This window comes from Oncorhynchus mykiss, chromosome 12 (assembly GCF_013265735.2).
Source record: "Oncorhynchus mykiss isolate Arlee chromosome 12, USDA_OmykA_1.1, whole genome shotgun sequence".
Classification (NCBI taxonomy): domain Eukaryota; kingdom Metazoa; phylum Chordata; class Actinopteri; order Salmoniformes; family Salmonidae; genus Oncorhynchus; species Oncorhynchus mykiss.
In genome coordinates, this window is record NC_048576.1 from 99,171,870 (window position 1) to 99,188,853 (window position 16,984).

Below are 16,984 nucleotides of genomic sequence, written 5' to 3' on the forward strand. Positions count from 1 at the left end.
ACCCCTTCCTCTCATGTGAACACTGAAACAGTCACTCACTCACAGACCAAGAACCCGTTTCTCTGATGTGAACACTGAAACAGTCACTTGCTCACAGACCAAGAACCCCTTCCTCTCATGTGAACACTGAAACAGTCACTCACTCACAGACCAAGAACCTGCTTCTCTCAGGTGAACACTGAAACAGTCACTCACACACACAGACCAAGAACCTGTTTCTCTCATGTGAACACTGAAACAGTCACTCACACTCACAGACCAAGAACCCGTTTCTCTCATGTGAACACTGAAACAGTCACTTGCTCACAGACCAAGAACCCCTTCCTCTCAGGTGAACACTAAAACAGTCACTCACTCACAGACCAAGAACCCCTTCCTCTCAGGTGAACACTGAAACAGTCACTCACTCACAGACCAAGAACCCCTTCCTCTCAGGTGAACACAGCCCTGCTCTACAGAAAACCATGTACCCCATCCAATTTACAAGTAAAGTGCTACTCAGTCACTTACTCAGACCTGGGGCAATTGCAGGTTGAAGTTTACACTTTTGGGACTATTCCATTGATCCTATCGCAGCTTACTGGACAAACTTAATGATTAAGCGCAGGTTAAGTATTTAAACATTCAACGTGTAATGGTTAAAAGTGCTTCTACTGACTTTCTCTCTGTCCCCCCCTCTTCCTCTCTCTCTCCTCCCCCCTGGTCTCTCTCTCCTCCCCTCTGCTCTCTCTCTCCTCCCCTATCTCCTTCCCCCCTGCTCTCTCTCCTCCCCTATCTCCTTCCCCCCTGCTCTCTCTCCTCCCCCTGCTCTCTCTCCTCCCCTATCTCCTCCCCCCCTATCTCCTCCCCCCCTGCTCTCTCTCTCCTACCCTATCTCCTCCCCCCCTGCTCTCTCTCCTCCCCTATCTCCTTCCCCCCCTGCTCTCTCTCCTACCCTATCTCCTCCTCCCCTATCTCCTCCCCCCCTATCTCCTCACCCCCTGCTCTCTCTCTCCTACCCTATCTCCTCCCCCCCTGCTCTCTCTCCTCCCCTATCTCCTTCCCCCCCTGCTCTCTCTCCTACCCTATCTCCTCCCCCCCTGCTCTCTCTCCTCCCCTATCTCCTCCCCCCCTATCTCCTCCCCCCCTGCTCTCTCTCTCCTACCCTATCTCCTCCCCCCCTGCTCTCTCTCCTCCCCTATCTCCTTCCCCCCCTGCTCTCTCTCCTACCCTATCTCCTCCCCCCTGCTCTCTCTCTCCTCCCCTCTGCTCTCTCTCTCCTCCCCTATCTCCTTCCCCCCTGCTCTCTCTCCTCCCCTATCTCCTTCCCCCCTGCTCTCTCTCCTCCCCCTGCTCTCTCTCCTCCCCTATCTCCTCCCCCCCTGCTCTCTCTCCTCCCCTATCTCCTCCCCCCCTATCTCCTCCCCCCCTGCTCTCTCTCTCTCCTACCCTATCTCCTCCCCCCCTGCTCTCTCTCCTCCCCTATCTCCTTCCCCCCTGCTCTCTCTCCTACCCTATCTCCTCCCCCCCTGCTCTCTCCCCCCCCCTATCTCCTCCCCCCCCCCTGCTCTCTCTCCTCCCCTATCTCCTTCCCCCCCTGCTCTCTCTCCTCCCCTATCTCCTTCCCCCCCTGCTCTCTCTCCTCCCCTATCTCCTTCCCCCCCTGCTCTCTCTCCTCCCCTATCTCCTCCCCCCCTGCTCTCTCTCCTCCCCTATCTCCTTCCCCCCCTGCTCTCTCTCTCCTCCCCTATCTCCTTCCCCCCCTGCTCTCTCTCCTCCCCTATCTCCTTCCCCCTCCAGGTCTGAGTACTCCATCTCCCCTCAACCCGTTCCAGAGTGAACAGCCTCGTCTCACTCTGAATCAGATGCGTCCCAGCTCCACGTCCCCCGTCCCCCCCTCCGGTCCTCCCTCCCTGCCCTACAGTGCTTCTCTGCCCCTGCCCGCCAGCCACCAGCCGGCCAGCCTGCCCTCCTCCCTCACCCAGCCCACCCATGGATCCCTGGACATACCTGGGCTGCCACAGCCCCTGTTACCTCTTTCCTCCATCTCGTCTCTGGGAGAGCAGCACAGTCAGAATCCCTTCCTGTGATGTCTGTCCAGCTGAACTGAAACCGCTAAGATGGAAGATAGACCAACACCAACTTCTGCCATGCGCAGTAGAACACCTGCTGGGCGTCCACGAGCGGTGTCCTGCTGGCTGTCCACGAGCGGTGTCCTGCTGGCTGTCCACGAGCGGTGGCCTGCTGGGCGTCCACGAATCGTCGAGAAATTTATAGAAAATGACGGTCGATGTTTTGTAGTCAGATGTGACAGGACGTCCACCCAGCTGTCGCACGGCCGGCATTCATGTTGGTCTGTCTGTCCTCTAACTCTGGTGGATGGAACAGAGGAAATAGAAATGACTCTTATTAGGTTATTTTCTGTCAATCTAAACTCAAGACTCAACAACTGGAATTCAGACAGAACTGATAATCCCCTTAAGTTGTTATTTTGTTGTTGTTTTTCTATGGGCCCATATAGGTACTAGTACTGTAACGCTTAGATTGCTTCCTCTGCTACGATCTGCTCTACCACAACCTGTCCTGTTATTCCTCTCTGCTGAAGAGAGTGATGGAGGCTACTGCCTCTGCTCGGGTCTGCTCTACCACAACCTGTCCTGTTACTCCTCTCTGCTGAAGAGAGTGATGCAGGATGAACGAGAGGTAGAAAGAAAGAGAATATTCCCAGAACGTGTTTAGGTCTATAGTAACCTAATCCTAAGCCATGACAGATACTGTACATACACGCCGATGCCCAAGCTCATCCTCCGCTATAGAAAGCACAGTAGGTGAAGATGTTTCCATCTTAAAGTAATTAGCAATACTTTACAGAGTGAGTGTGTCTGCGCTAACCTGGTCTCAGATCTGTTTGTGCTGTCCTGCCAACTCCTATGGGTCATTGGCTATACAGCAGAAACAGATCTGGGACCAGGTTAGTTAACTGCTTTTCCAACTGCTTCTTACCTAGTCACATGCCCCGCCCACTCTGCTGCATACTTTAGTTTGATTGGCTCCTCACTGTTGCTCCTGATCCAGCACTGAACTGATTGTACACCAGATATGCCTGCTTATCTCTCCGACCGACGGACCACAATGCACTGGGACAGGACGCCCACTGTTCCTGCCGCACTGCTCTATGCTGATTGGTCGATCCGCTCTCTGGACTGCTTTCATTGGTTGGCTCTTTCTCTCCTATTATCTCTCCCATGATGCCCCAGGGGATAACTCAGACAAGTCTGTTCAGGAGGATGTAACGTTACAGAATGCTCAGATAGAAATGTATCATGTAGAACAGATATAATTGTCTGCCAGATAGAATAGGGGAAGCGTGTCGGCTCTATTCAATCTATTTCTATCTGTTCAAAACGTTTCCCAGCACAGACTGCAACTCAGATAAAAATGTATCATATAGAACAGATATGATTGTCAACCAGATAGAATAAGGGAAGTGTGTCGCCTCTGTTCAATCTATTTCTATCTGCAAATGTTCCCGAATGATTCCTAGCGCCGACTACAACTCCGATTTCTGAGAACGGGCATAGAACATTCCACGCCGATGATGAGACGCCAGCCAACCCCCATCCACATAATGAACACTTGAGTTTTAAGCTTCCTTTTTGTTACATTAGGCCTAGTAAGGCTCAGTCTGACTGAGTTCTCGTGTAAAAGGATGGTTTGCTGTTGGAATGGAACTGCGGTGATGGCGAGAGAGATTCTAAGGTAGTTCTAGTGTGTTATAGTGAACTGGAGGGCCCCCTTTTGAGGGATAATTGAGTGAAATCTGCTTTTCTTAGAGACCGGAACCACTGCAGGACTCACTATAGCGGGGCAAATCCTAACGCTCTCACTTCAAGTTGAGTTTTGCATTGATGTCAATGGGGAGAAGTGGAAATTCAATTGAATTCGGTGGAAGTTAGGAAGCTAGCATTCGACCCCTATAAAGCAACGCATATTAGAATGTATGAATTGATATCATGATTATTTTCCCTCTCTCATTGCTGTGATCATTACTTGTGAAACACTGATTGTCATCGTCAAATATAAGGCTATGATGAACTAATAACGACACCTGGCATCTGCATTCGTTCATATTTTACAGCTTTTATTTCATGATCATGTTGATCAATACTATATTTCTTGACTTGATACCATTCAACCTTTTTACATCTGTTAATACATGACTGTGTGTAATATATATATATATATATAATATATGCCTAGCTAGATTGTAATATCAAACACTTTATAATGGAATGTTTCTACATATCGAATGCTTAGAGAAGCACATTCTTCAAAGAGTTGACTTTTCTACACAATGTCTGTCTGCCCCCCGGAGGCCAAACACCTGTATGACAGTTACTCTATTTCCACACACCTGTATGACAGTTACTGTATTTCTACACACCTATATGACAGTTACTGTATTTCCACACACCTGTATGACAGTTACTGTATTTCCACACACCTGTATGACAGTTACTGTATTTCCACACACCTGTATGACAGTTACTGTATTTCCACACACCTGTATGACAGTTACTGTATTTTCACACACCTGTATGACAGTTACTGTATTTCCACACACCTGTATGACAGTTACTGTATTTCCACACACCTGTATGACAGTTACTCTATTTCCACACACCTATATGACAGTTACTGTATTTTCACACACCTGTATGACAGTTACTGTATTTCCACACACCTGTATGACAGTTACTGTATTTCCACACACCTGTATGACAGTTACTGTATTTCCACACACCTATATGACAGTTACTGTATTTCCACACACCTGTATGACAGTTACTCTATTTCCACACACCTATATGACAGTTACTGTATTTCTACACACCTATATGACAGTTACTGTATTTCCACACACCTGTATGACAGTTACTGTATTTTCACACACCTGTATGACAGTTACTGTATTTCCACACACCTATATGACAGTTACTGTATTTCCACACACCTATATGACAGTTACTGTATTTCCACACACCTGTATGACAGTTACTCTATTTCCACACACCTATATGACAGTTACTGTATTTCTACACACCTATATGACAGTTACTGTATTTCCACACACCTGTATGACAGTTACTGTATTTCCACACACCTGTATGAAAGTTACTGTATTTCCACACACCTATATGACAGTTATTGTATTTCCACACACCTATATGACAGTTACTGTATTTCCACACACCTGTATGACAGTTATTGTATTTCCACACACCTATATGACAGTTACTGTATTTCCACACACCTATATGACAGTTACTGTATTTCCACACACCTATATGACAGTTACTGTATTTCCACACACCTGTATGACAGTTACTGTATTTCCACACACCTGTATGACAGTTATTGTATTTCCACACACCTATATGACAGTTACTGTATTTCCACACACCTATATGACAGTTACTGTATTTCCACACACCTGTATGACAGTTATTGTATTTCCACACACCTGTATGACAGTTATTGTATTTCCACACATCTATATGACAGTTACTGTATTTCTACTCCAGCATAGTTAGGCTACATCGAAGATACTACTGCACACATGATTATGCATTTCCCTGTTTAGAAATACTTTAACCAAATTGTATAACAGTGTTCTCCCTCAGCCTTTAAAAACAACTGCTGGTAGATACAGTATCTATACAGATACTCTATACAGTATCTATACAGATACTCTATACAGTATCTATACAGATACTCTATACAGATACCCTATACAGTATCTATACAGATACTCTATACAGAATGCTGACAATAAATACAGGCATGATATTCCAGCCATAAAAGCATTCATAACAGGCCTCCTCAATAAGATGTGATGCCATTCATATCAGGCCTCCTCAATAAGAGGTGATGCCATTCATATCAGGCCTCCTCAATAAGACGTGATGCCATTCATATCAGGCCTCCTCAATAAGACGTGATGCCATGTGAATGACAGCATCATTCTTGGTGTGCTGAGATCATGAGGATGAGGACATCTTCTTGCCAACAGGATTCATGTGTGACGGCGTGAGATACGGCACACCCTCACTTTCCAGTTGGCGGTGACATCATTCCAAGTTCCGTGACAATGACGTCACTTATGCTGCGTTCAAAGCAACTGGGAACTCAGAAATCTCTGACTTCAGTGCGTTCAAAGCAACTGGGAACTCAGAAATCTCTGACCTCAGTGCGTTCAAAGCAACTGGGAACTCAGAAATCTCTGACCTCAGTGCGTTCAAAGCAACTGGGAACTCAGAAATATCTGACCTCAGTGCGTTCAAAGCAACTAGGAACTCAGAAATCTCTGACCTCAGTGCGTTCAAAGCAACTGGGAACTCAGAAATCTCTGACCTCAGTGCGTTCAAAGCAACTGGGAACTCAGAAATCTCTGACCTCAGTGCGTTCAAAGCAACTGGGAACTCAGAAATCTCTGACTTCAGTGCGTTCAAAGCAACTGGGAACTCAGAAATCTCTGACCTCAGTGCGTTCAAAGCAACTGGGAACTCAGAAATCTCTGACTTCAGTGCGTTCAAGATAACTGTTATTTTTTTTACGGTCATCCAACTTGAAATTCCAACTCGGAAACTCGGGCCTCCTACAGCACCGACTTTCTGACCTGAAAATCACTGACGTCATGATTTGACCTCGTATTTTTTCCCAGAGTTCCCAGTTGTCTTGAAAGCACCAGCAATGAGGAACTGCTTCCTGGAAGGAAGATGCTTCTATGACATCACTCTTGTCAGTCAGTCAGGGTGGAGTCCAGCCAGCCCAACACCTCCTGGAGTCCCTGGCCGGAACGAGCGCTCAGTTCCACGGTCGTGATTGGCTGGGTGGCAGAGGCGATGATGTCATCCATCCTGAACAGTGACATCATCTCTACGAGACTCATGGTACAAGGGAGGTCCCTGGAGGAAGGGTGGGATGGAGAAAGGGTTAAGACATTTGCAAAGCGAGGGAGAGGCACTGTTTAATTTATGTAAAGGAGGCAAATAAAGTGTATCTCTACTAGACTCATGGTACAATGGAGGTCCCGAGGGGAAGAGTGGGATGACAATCAGTCAATCAGGGAGGGAGAGAAACAGTTTGTTGATAGTCATGCAACGCGGTGGGAGGGGGGGGGGGGGGAGCATTTAATGTGGGAGTATATTGGGAGGAATTGGACACAGTCAGGTCCATAAATATTTGGACATTGACCAAGTTATTATTATTGTAGCTGTCTGACGCAGCATTTTGGAGTTGAAATTAGATTATGAATATGAGCTGAAAATGCAGACGTTCAGCTTTAATTTGAGGGTCTTTACCAAAAAGTAGTTGGACAATTGGCTGCTCAGCTGTTCCATGGACAGGTGTGTGTTATTCCCTCATTCATTTATTTACCAGTAAGCCGATAAAAAGGTCTAGAGTTGATTTCAAGTGTGGCATTCGCAATCTGTTGCTGTTAACCCTCAATACGAAGTCCAGAGAGCTGTCACTGCCAGTGAAGCAAGGCTGAGTAATCTATAAACAAACCCATCAGAGAGATTAGAACATTAGGTGTGAACAAAGCAACTATTTGGTACATTCTTAAAGAGAAAGAACACACTGGTGAGCTCCGGAACACCAGAAGACCACAGAAAACAACTGTGGTGGATGACAGGAGGATTCCTTCCCTGGTGAAGAAAAACCCCTTCACAACAGTTGACCAGATGAAGAACACCCTCCAGGAGGCAGGTGTATCTGTGTCAGAGTCAACATTCAAGAGAAGACTTCACCAGAGTAAATACAGACGGTTTATCACAAGATGTAAACCATTGGTAAGCCTCATAAACAGAAAGACCAGATTAGAGTTGGCCAAACAACATTAAAAAAAAGCCTGGACAGTTCTGGAACAACGTCCATCGGACAGATGAGACAAAGATCAACTTGTACCAGAATGATGGGAAGAGAAGAGTATGGAGAAGGGAAGGAACTGCTCATGATCCGAAGCATACCACCTCATCTGTGAAGCATGGTGGAGGTGGTGTTATGGTGTGGACATGTATGGCTGCTAATGGAACTGGTTCCCTTGTATTTATTGATGATGTGACTGCTGACAAAAGCAACAGGATTCATTCTGAATGGTTTAGGGCTAATGTTATTATCTGCCCAGATTCAGCCAAATGCTTTAGAACTCATTGGACAGTGCAGATGGACAATGACCCGAAGCATACTGCGAAAGCAACCCAATACTTTTTTTTAAGGCAAAGAAGTGGAATGTTCTGCAATGGCCAACTCAATCACCTGACCTGAATCAAATTGAGCATGTATTTCACTTGCTGAAGGCAAAACACCCCAAGAACGAGCAGGAACTGAAGACAGCTGTAGTAAAGCCCTGGCAGAGCATCACCAGGGAAGAAACCCAGCATCTGGTGATGTCTATGGGTTCCAGACTTCAGGCAGTCATTGACGGCAAAGGAGTTGCCACCAAGTATTAAAACTCAAAATTTAATTGATGATTGTTACGTTTGTCCAATTACTTTTGAGGCCCTAAAATTGGGGGGGGGGGGACCACATATAAAAAGTGGTATAATTCCTACACCTGATTTGGAGGTAAATACAGTACCTTCAAATTTTTGATTTTATTTCAACTTTATTTAACCAGGTAGGCAAGTTGAGAACAAGTTCTCATTTACAACTGCAACCTGGCAACAAATTAAAGATGAAAGTCTGCACGTTCAGCTCATATAGATTGTTTCCTTTCAAATCCAATGTGGTGGCGTACAGAGCCAAAATGACAACTTGTTCAATGTCCAAATATTTATGGACCTCCTGACTGTACGTCTGGTTCGTAGCCAGGAGTCTGTCCAGTAAGGTGCAATGTTGCAAAAACATTCAGATAGAACTGTATTTTGCTGAACAGAACCTGATTGTCTGTCATGTAGAGAATAAGGGATCGTGTCACATCTATTCATTACGTTTCTATCTGAATGTTTTGTCTCAAAAATCCACTGTGATCTTGGCCAGAGAATGTGCAGTGTAGTGTGTTACTACAGGCAGGACCTCTTGTTGAAGATAACCAGGACAGAGGCTGTGTGGAGAGGTTCAGCAGAGAGGACAGACAGGAGCTGGATACAGGACGACGAGATCTGGGTGGTGTTAGCAGAGTCCACCATGAACTATATAGAGAACAAACACAATGATTTGATTTTAAATCATTTCATGCCTGCAGTCGACAAGCCTGAAATGATGCAGAATGCACAGATGATCTCCCAGTTTAGTGGGCTGATGGTCTACCGTGTAGTGCAGTGATATTAGCCTGTTCATACCCCTGGTTGATCTCCCAGTTTAGTGGGCTGATGGTCTACCGTGTAGTGCAGTGATATTAGCCTGTTCATACCTCTGGTTGATCTCCCAGTTTAGTGGGCTGATGGTCTACCGTGTAGTGCAGTGATATTAGCCTGTTCATACCTCTGGTTGATCTCCCAGTTTAGTGGGCTGATGGTCTACCGTGTAGTGCAGTGATATTAGCCTGTTCATACCTCTGGTTGATCTCCCAGTTTAGTGGGCTGATGGTCTACCGTGTAGTGCAGTGATATTAGCCTGTTCATACCTCTGGTTGATCTCCCAGTTTAGTGGGCTGATGGTCTACCGTGTGTAGTGCAGTGATATTAGCCTGTTCATACCCCTGGTTGATCTCTATTTCTGATCAGAGAAGCTTTGCTTATTAATCATATAGAAATATTGACTATTTTTGCATTAAACTTAAACCATCGATGGAATATGTGTACAAAGTATTATTGAGGTTATTCTGAACATTTACAAGGAATTATTTCCAAATTGAGAGGAACGTCGTCTTCCTGTATAGAAGTCATGACGTGGTTCTCATGCTGCTGCCATGTTGGACTAGGGTGCTCTTGCTAAAGATATTTGATTTCAATTTGACAAACCTGAATGTGTAAAGGTTTAATTCATAAAATGTCTATGGACAATAAGAGAGATGTATTGACCCACCCCAGCTCGCTCACAGTCACCCTCTTCTTCTTCAGAGTAGATATATTAACTCAACTTTTTTATTTAACATTTATTTAACTAGGCAAGTCAGTTAAGAACAAATTCTTATTTACAATGACGGCCGACCACTGCCAAACCCAGACGATGCTGGGCCAATTATGCGCCGCCTTATGGGACTCCCAATCACAGCCGGATGCGATACATCCTGGATTCGCACCAGGGACTGTAGTGCCTTAGACAGCTGCGCTCCTCGGGGAGACTTATACACTGTATGGATGTGGTTCTGGACTCACGATGACAGAGGAGCAGTCCGTATAGTAACTGGGCCAGATAGGACTCATACAGCCTCCCAGCTCTCTCACAGTCACCCTCTTCCTCTTCAGAGTCAGGTCTGTCAGGTTGGTGCCCACCTGTAACAGAGGGAGACATAATAGTACCCTTTCTGTTTAAGGCACCCTCAAATGGTGACCGACACAACAATCACTGTGGTGAATACCAAATGGACTCACCGTAGGTAGAGTAACAGGGGGTTCCCCTAAATCAGTTGTGCCATCTCTCACACTGAGCTGTGAATAGTCTGTTAAGGGTGATAAAATAGACACTGTAGCATGGAAATGTACTCTGAAGATACATATTGAAGTGAGACATGGGCTGATTCTTCTCAAGTCTCTTCTCCTTCTTCATTCGCACTGATATTAAAACACAGGATAGGTGAGAAGAAGAATAAGGTGGATGTGTATTGGAAAACTGTCATCAGATGAAGGAGAGGAAGAAGAGGATACGAGGAAAGGAAGCCACAGATTATTGAGACGCATTCATGGTCATAATTGCTAGCTAGCAAACGTTAGCTTATTATCTTGTTTGCTTGCTAAATCAATGTCAATGCTGGTTAATTTGAAAGGCACACTAAATCAATCTCAATGCTGGTTAATTTTAAAGGATATTCTGTAAACGTTTCAAGAGAAGAGTTTTTCCAACACCGGTTGCACCGAGCAGCAAACACATTTCGTATAAACCAACAAAGACTTGATCCGTATCAAAATTGTCGAGACTAGTCAGCTAGCAAGCAAGCCTCTCCAGCTTACTTTGACACCATGGCGACGCTCATATGATCAACTTTAGTTGCTATGTTTGCTCAAATAAGAAGCAAATCTTTACAAATCCAATTTCTCATTAGTTATTTCATCACCGACGGACCCGGAACCAAAACATTGAATCACTTCCGTTCCTTCGAAAACAAGCCACGCCTCTTCCACCCAGTTGTCAAAACATAAAACAGACAGCTACAGGAGTGGGAGTCAACCCTAAAGAAGTTTGGGAGTCAAACAAGATCAATAGGTTCTTCTTCAAGCGTTTGGAGAGCATCTTGGAGAACAGCCATGGAAGCGCAGCTAAAGAAGGAGCTGGGAACATCCATGCTGAAGTCAACTGGCCATTCTGGAGGAGGTTGTATCAGCCAGGGACAGAGCTTTGACACTGACCACGGGAGAGTGTTTGTCAAGATCAACCACAAGAGTCAGGTTCTTCATTTACTTCATACTGCATGCCTTTACATTGACATACATTGTCACTCAAAATAGATTAGCACTGTAAAATAGTAGCCTAATAAGGATCATTTGTTAGAAATATCAAACCATATTTTGTTGCAGGCTATTTGGCTACACGCTATCAAATGAATTACAGTAGTCAGCACTCTGAGAGCAAAGGATTAGGATTCACAATAGAGCCATCCTGTCATGTGATGGTTGAAATCAGAGCGCTGTTGTTGTGCACAGAGCCGGAGGGTTTTATGTGATGGTCTGTCCTAATCCTGACCGCTGAAAAGTCATGAACTGCCTTCTCTGGAGGCTGCTAGACTAGTTCCATGGTAGGTGTAGTCCCGTGGAGGCTGCTAGACTAGTTCCATGGTAGGTGTAGTCCCATGGAGGCTGCTAGACTAGTTCCATGGTAGGTGTAGTCCCGTGGAGGCTGCTAGACGACTTCCATGGTAGGTGTAGTCCCGTGGAGTCTGCTAGACTAGTTCCATGGTAGGTGTAGTCCCGTGGAGGCTGCTAGACTAGTTCCATGGTAGGTGTAGTCCCATGGAGGCTGCTAGACGACTTCCATGGTAGGTGTAGTCCCGTGGAGGCTGCTAGACTAGTTCCATGGTAGGTGTAGTCCCGTGGAGGCTGCTAGACTAGTTCCATGGTAGGTGTAGTCCCGTGGAGGCTGCTAGACTAGTTCCATGGTAGGTGTAGTCCCGTGGAGTCTGCTAGACTAGTTCCATGGTAGGTGTAGTCCCGTGGAGGCTGCTAGACTAGTTCCATGGTAGGTGTAGTCCCATGGAGGCTGCTAGACGACTTCCATGGTAGGTGTAGTCCCGTGGAGGCTGCTAGACTAGTTCCATGGTAGGTGTAGTCCCGTGGAGGCTGCTAGACTAGTTCCATGGTAGGTGTAGTCCCGTGGAGGCTGCTAGACTAGTTCCATGGTAGGTGTAGTCCCGTGGAGGCTGCTAGACTAGTTCCATGGTAGGTGTAGTCCCGTGGAGGCTGCTAGACTAGTTCCATGGTAGGTGTAGTCCCGTGGAGGCTGCTAGACTAGTTCCATGGTAGGTGTAGTCCCGTGGAGGCTGCTAGACTACTTCCATGGTAGGTGTAGTCCCGTGGAGGCTGCTAGACTAGTTCCATGGTAGGTGTAGTCCCATGGAGGCTGCTAGACTACTTCCATGGTAGGTGTAGTCCCATGGAGGCTGCTAGACGACTTCCATGGTAGGTGTAGTCCCGTGGAGGCTGCTAGACTACTTCCATGGTAGGTGTAGTCCCGTGGAGGCTGCTGAAGGGAGGACAGCTCATAATAATGGCCGGAATGGAGTTAATGGAACGGCATCAAATGTATATACCATGCGTTTGATACCATCCCATTCACTCCGTTCCAGCCATTAAACTCAGCCATTATTATGAGCCATCCTCCCCCCAGCAGCCTCCTCTGCTGTCATCACTTTGTCTGTACAATACATTTCATCACAAAGGTATGGTGTAATTCCTTGGTCAATGTCACGATGACCATCACATGTCTTATCCTCGTCCCCCAGGCGAAGCGTATGTTTGATGGGGAGTTGGCTAGCTTGGAAGCCATCGTCATGACAGACACAGTGAAGGTCCCCAAGCCTGTCAAGGTGATAGAGCTGGATACAGGAGGGGCTGTGTTCGTCATGGAACATGTTGACATGAGGGGTCTCAGCAGGTAAGAGGATCTCCTCATACACTGTTTAATACACGTCTTTGACCTTTCTTTCCTTCTTCTTCTTCTTCTTCATCTTCTTCCTTTATCTTCATCTTCTTTCTTCTTCTTCTTCCTTCATCTTCTTCTTCTTTCTTTATCTTCTCCTTCCTGTTCTTCATCTTCTTCCTTTATCTTCTTCTTCTTTCGTTATCTTCTTCTTCCTTTATCTTCTTCTTCTTTCGTTATCTTCTTCTTCCTTTATCTTCTTCTTCTTTCGTTATCTTCTTCTTCCTTTATCTTCTTCTTCTTTCGTTATCTTCTTCATCTTCCTGTTCTTCTTCTTCTTTCTTAATCTTCTTCTTCATCTTCTTCTTCCTGTTCTTCTTCTTCTTTCTTAATCTTCTTCTTTCTTAATCTTCTTAATCTTCTTCTTCCTGTTCTTCTTCTTCTTTCTTAATCTTCTTCATCTTCTTCTTCCTGTTCTTCTTCTTCTTTCTTAATCTTCTTCCTTTATCTCCTTCTTCTTTCTTAATCTTCTTATTCTTCCTTTATCTTCTTCTTCTTTCTTTATCTTCTCCTTCCTGTTGTTCTTCTTTTGTATGTATTAGTAAAGTATTATTGTTATGTCAGACTTTATTGTGATGATTGAGTGTGTTAATGATTGTCCGATGGATTCCCCCAGGCACTCTAAGCAGCTGGGAGAGCGTCTGGCTGACCTGCACCTACACAACCAGAGACGCAGGGACAGACAGAACAAGGAACAGCAGACAGTTGGTAACTCACCTAGTCCATTGATTGATTGATTGATTGATTTTGGGGTAAAACAATTCATACAGTTTAAAACAGTTTAGAAGTCTAACTTTCTCACGTACACAACATCAGACTACTGCATGCCTTCACTCACCACTCTATTAAATGGATATGGAAAAAGGACCTGATGTTCCTGTCATTTAAATGTAAACAGGAAAAGGAGCTGATGTTCCTGTCATTTAAATGTAAACAGGAAAAGGACCTGATGTTCCTGTCATTTAAATGTAAACAGGAAAAGGACCTGATGTTCCTGTCATTTAAATGTAAACAGGAAAAGGAGCTGATGTTCCTGTCATTTAAATGTAAACAGGAAAAGGACCTGATGTTCCTGTCATTTAAATGTAATTAGGAAAAGGACCTGATGTTCCTGTCATTTAAATGTAAACAGGAAAAGGAGCTGATGTTCCTGTCATTTCAATGTACACAGGAAAAGGAGCTGATGTTCCTGTCATTGACCAGTTTGGGTTCCAGGTTCCCACTTGCTGTGGATACCTCCCTCAGGTGAGCTACTATGCAACAGATCGTGTGATATTGGGAGACACAACTAGATTTCCACCTTTCCCCACTAGTGAATACGAGACTGGAATATGTGGTAACGTGGGATTTAAACTGTATGTTATCAATCTAAATAAAGATAGGTCCACACTCTATATACAGCTCCAAGTCTGGTTAAACCATCAATGTCTCTGTGCCTTCACCATGGGATTTAAAGACCAACTGGATGAGAAAAATTGCCTATTTTTAATGACTTTTATCAGAGTTCCACTTTCTAACCTCTCTTTGTCTCTCTCTCTCTCTCATCAGGAGAATGAGTGGCAGAGTGACTGGGTAACATTCTACTCTCAGCACAGACTACAGCACCAACTCAACATGGTGGAGAAGTCTTATGGAGACAGAGAGGCCAGGGAACTATGGTCCCAGCTACAGGTAACTATAGAACTAGGTAACTACAGGGAACTATGGTCCCAGCTACAGGTAACTATAGAACTAGGTAACTGCAGGGAACTATGGTCCCAGCTACAGGTAACTATATAACTAGGTAACTACAGGGAACCATGGTCCCAGCTACAGGTAAATAGGTAACTACAGGGTACTATGGTCCCAGCTACAGGTAACAATATAACTAGGTAACTACAGGTAACTATAGTACAAGCTACATGTAACAATAACACAGACTACAGCACCAGCTCCATAAGGTTCTATACTATCTCCAATTCCAAACCAAGCCCTTACTCCTATGCCTTATGTACTTTTTCAGATCTGAGAGGACTTCATGGGTGATTGATCTTCTGTCTGATATCTCCTCTCCTTAGCTGAAAATCCCTCAGCTATTTACCGACATGGAGGTGTTCCCCTCCCTGCTTCACGGGGACCTGTGGGGGGGAAACGTAGCAGAGTGTCCCGACGGCCCTGTCATTTTCGACCCCGCCTCCTTCTACGGCCACGCTGAGTACGAGCTGGGCATCGCCGGGATGTTCGGAGGGTTCAGCGACTCCTTCTACTCTGGGTACCACAACAAGATCCCCAAGGCCCCGGGGTTTGAGACGAGGAATCAGCTGTATCAACTGTTCCACTATCTGAACCACTGGAATCACTTTGGTGGAGGATACAGAGGGTCCTCGCTGAGGATCATGAAGGATCTGGTCAAATACTGACCACTGATCATATATGTGCCAGTAGCATGATGTACAACTACACTACCCATAATGCTCTGTAAAACATAGACACACCAATGACACTGACCAGCTTGAATGACCTCACAAAGTCTTACACTACAGCCTAGTCTTCCATCCAGAAGGGAACAAATAATTTTGGGGTGAAAATATTAGTTATTTTGAAAAGCAAGAAACAATAAATGTATGATCCTATGGTATAGAAGAGAGATTCCACAAAACCCATTCCATATTCCTCTTTATCTTGAAATGCTTGAAGAATAAACAAAGTGTTTGAGCTAACATTCTACCGCTGTTTGAAAGCAGAAGTGATTTTAATGCTCTAGTGTGAGACTAAACATAGAGTATTGCACATCCATTTGCTTAAATAAACATAACAGCAAGCAAGGTTGTGATCTGTTTGAGTTGTAACAGTCAGCTTTGTTAAAAGCTGTGTTAACACTAAGAATGCAATGCTAAATAAAGTACTGTACTTCCTGTTTCGTGACCAATATACACTACGGTTTGAATACCTCAATAAGGACAATAACCTAATAAAGGGCACTGTACACTGAGTTTACAAAACATTAAAAACACCTTCCTAATATTGAGTTGCGCCCCCCTTTTGCCCCCCAGGACAGCCTCAATTCGTCAGGCCACGGACTCTACAAGGTGTTGAAAGCGTTCCACAGGGATGCTGGCCCATGTTGACTCTACAAGGTGTTGAAAGCGTTCCACAGGGATGCTGGCCCATGTTGACTCTACAAGGTGTTGAAAGTGTTCCACAGGGATGCTGGCCCATGTTGACTCTACAAGGTGTTGAAAGCGTTCCACAGGGATGCTGACTGATGTTGACTCCAATGCTTCCCACAGTTGTGTCAAGTTGGTTGTCCTTTGGGTGGTGGACCATTCTTGATATATTCTTGGAAAACCCAGCAGCGATGCAGTTCTTGACACAAACCGGTGCGCCTGATACCTACTACCATACCCCGTTCAAAGGCACTTACATTTGTCTTGCCCATTCACCCTCTGAATGGCAACAGATACACAATACATGTCTCAGTTGTCTCAAAGGCTTAAAAATCATTCTTTACTATGTCTCCTCTCCTTTATCAACACTGATTGAAGTGGATTTAACAGGTGACATCAATAAGGGTTCATAGATTTTACCTGGATTCACCTGTTCAGTCTTTGTCATGGAAAGAGCAGGTGTTGTTAATGTTTTGTTGATTCAGAGTACTTTTGTTTCTATTTCATAATATACATGAGGTGAGATAATATTTCCACCTCTGAATAAGTCTGATGCGTGA

The 16,984-nt window shown here is 45.0% G+C and overlaps 3 protein-coding genes across 6 annotated transcripts in view; 2 read left to right on the top strand and 1 right to left on the bottom strand.

Moving 5' to 3' along the window:
- The window catches only part of epn3a (epsin 3a), a 58,555-nt gene extending 54,469 nt beyond the window's left edge, over positions 1 to 4,086 (top strand). For all 3 annotated transcript variants that reach the window (XM_036939478.1, XM_036939476.1, XM_036939477.1), the window contains one exon: positions 1,780 to 4,086. In XM_036939478.1, the coding sequence (XP_036795373.1) occupies positions 1,780 to 2,069 (290 nt within the window). In that variant the 3' untranslated portion in view covers positions 2,070 to 4,086. The remainder of the gene's footprint in view (positions 1 to 1,779) is intronic.
- Positions 4,087 to 6,216: 2,130 nt separating this feature from the next.
- Positions 6,217 to 11,237, bottom strand: LOC110538845 (ADP-ribosylation factor-like 16). 2 transcript variants are annotated; one of them, XR_005035259.1, is made up of 6 exons: positions 10,956 to 11,237; positions 10,521 to 10,579; positions 10,305 to 10,421; positions 9,061 to 9,176; positions 6,562 to 6,947; positions 6,217 to 6,393 (listed from the first exon to the last, which is right to left on the bottom strand). XR_005035259.1 is itself a non-coding variant. In XM_021625826.2 (5 exons), the coding sequence occupies exons 1-5, from the start codon at positions 11,014 to 11,016 to the stop codon at positions 6,782 to 6,784; spliced, it is 519 nt and encodes a 172-aa protein (XP_021481501.1). In that variant the 5' UTR covers positions 11,017 to 11,237; the 3' UTR covers positions 6,217 to 6,781. The 2 variants fall into 2 exon arrangements, 1 of the variants encoding a protein (XP_021481501.1); XM_021625826.2 differs by having other exon boundaries at positions 6,217 to 6,947.
- Positions 11,238 to 11,247: 10 nt separating this feature from the next.
- LOC110538843 (ketosamine-3-kinase) lies at positions 11,248 to 16,186 on the top strand. Its single transcript, XM_036939479.1, has 6 exons — positions 11,248 to 11,531; positions 13,082 to 13,233; positions 13,895 to 13,986; positions 14,450 to 14,523; positions 14,827 to 14,949; positions 15,336 to 16,186. Exons 1-6 carry the CDS (start codon positions 11,391 to 11,393, stop codon positions 15,675 to 15,677), a joined length of 924 nt encoding a protein of 307 aa, XP_036795374.1. The 5' UTR covers positions 11,248 to 11,390; the 3' UTR covers positions 15,678 to 16,186.
- Positions 16,187 to 16,984: the final 798 nt, after the last annotated feature.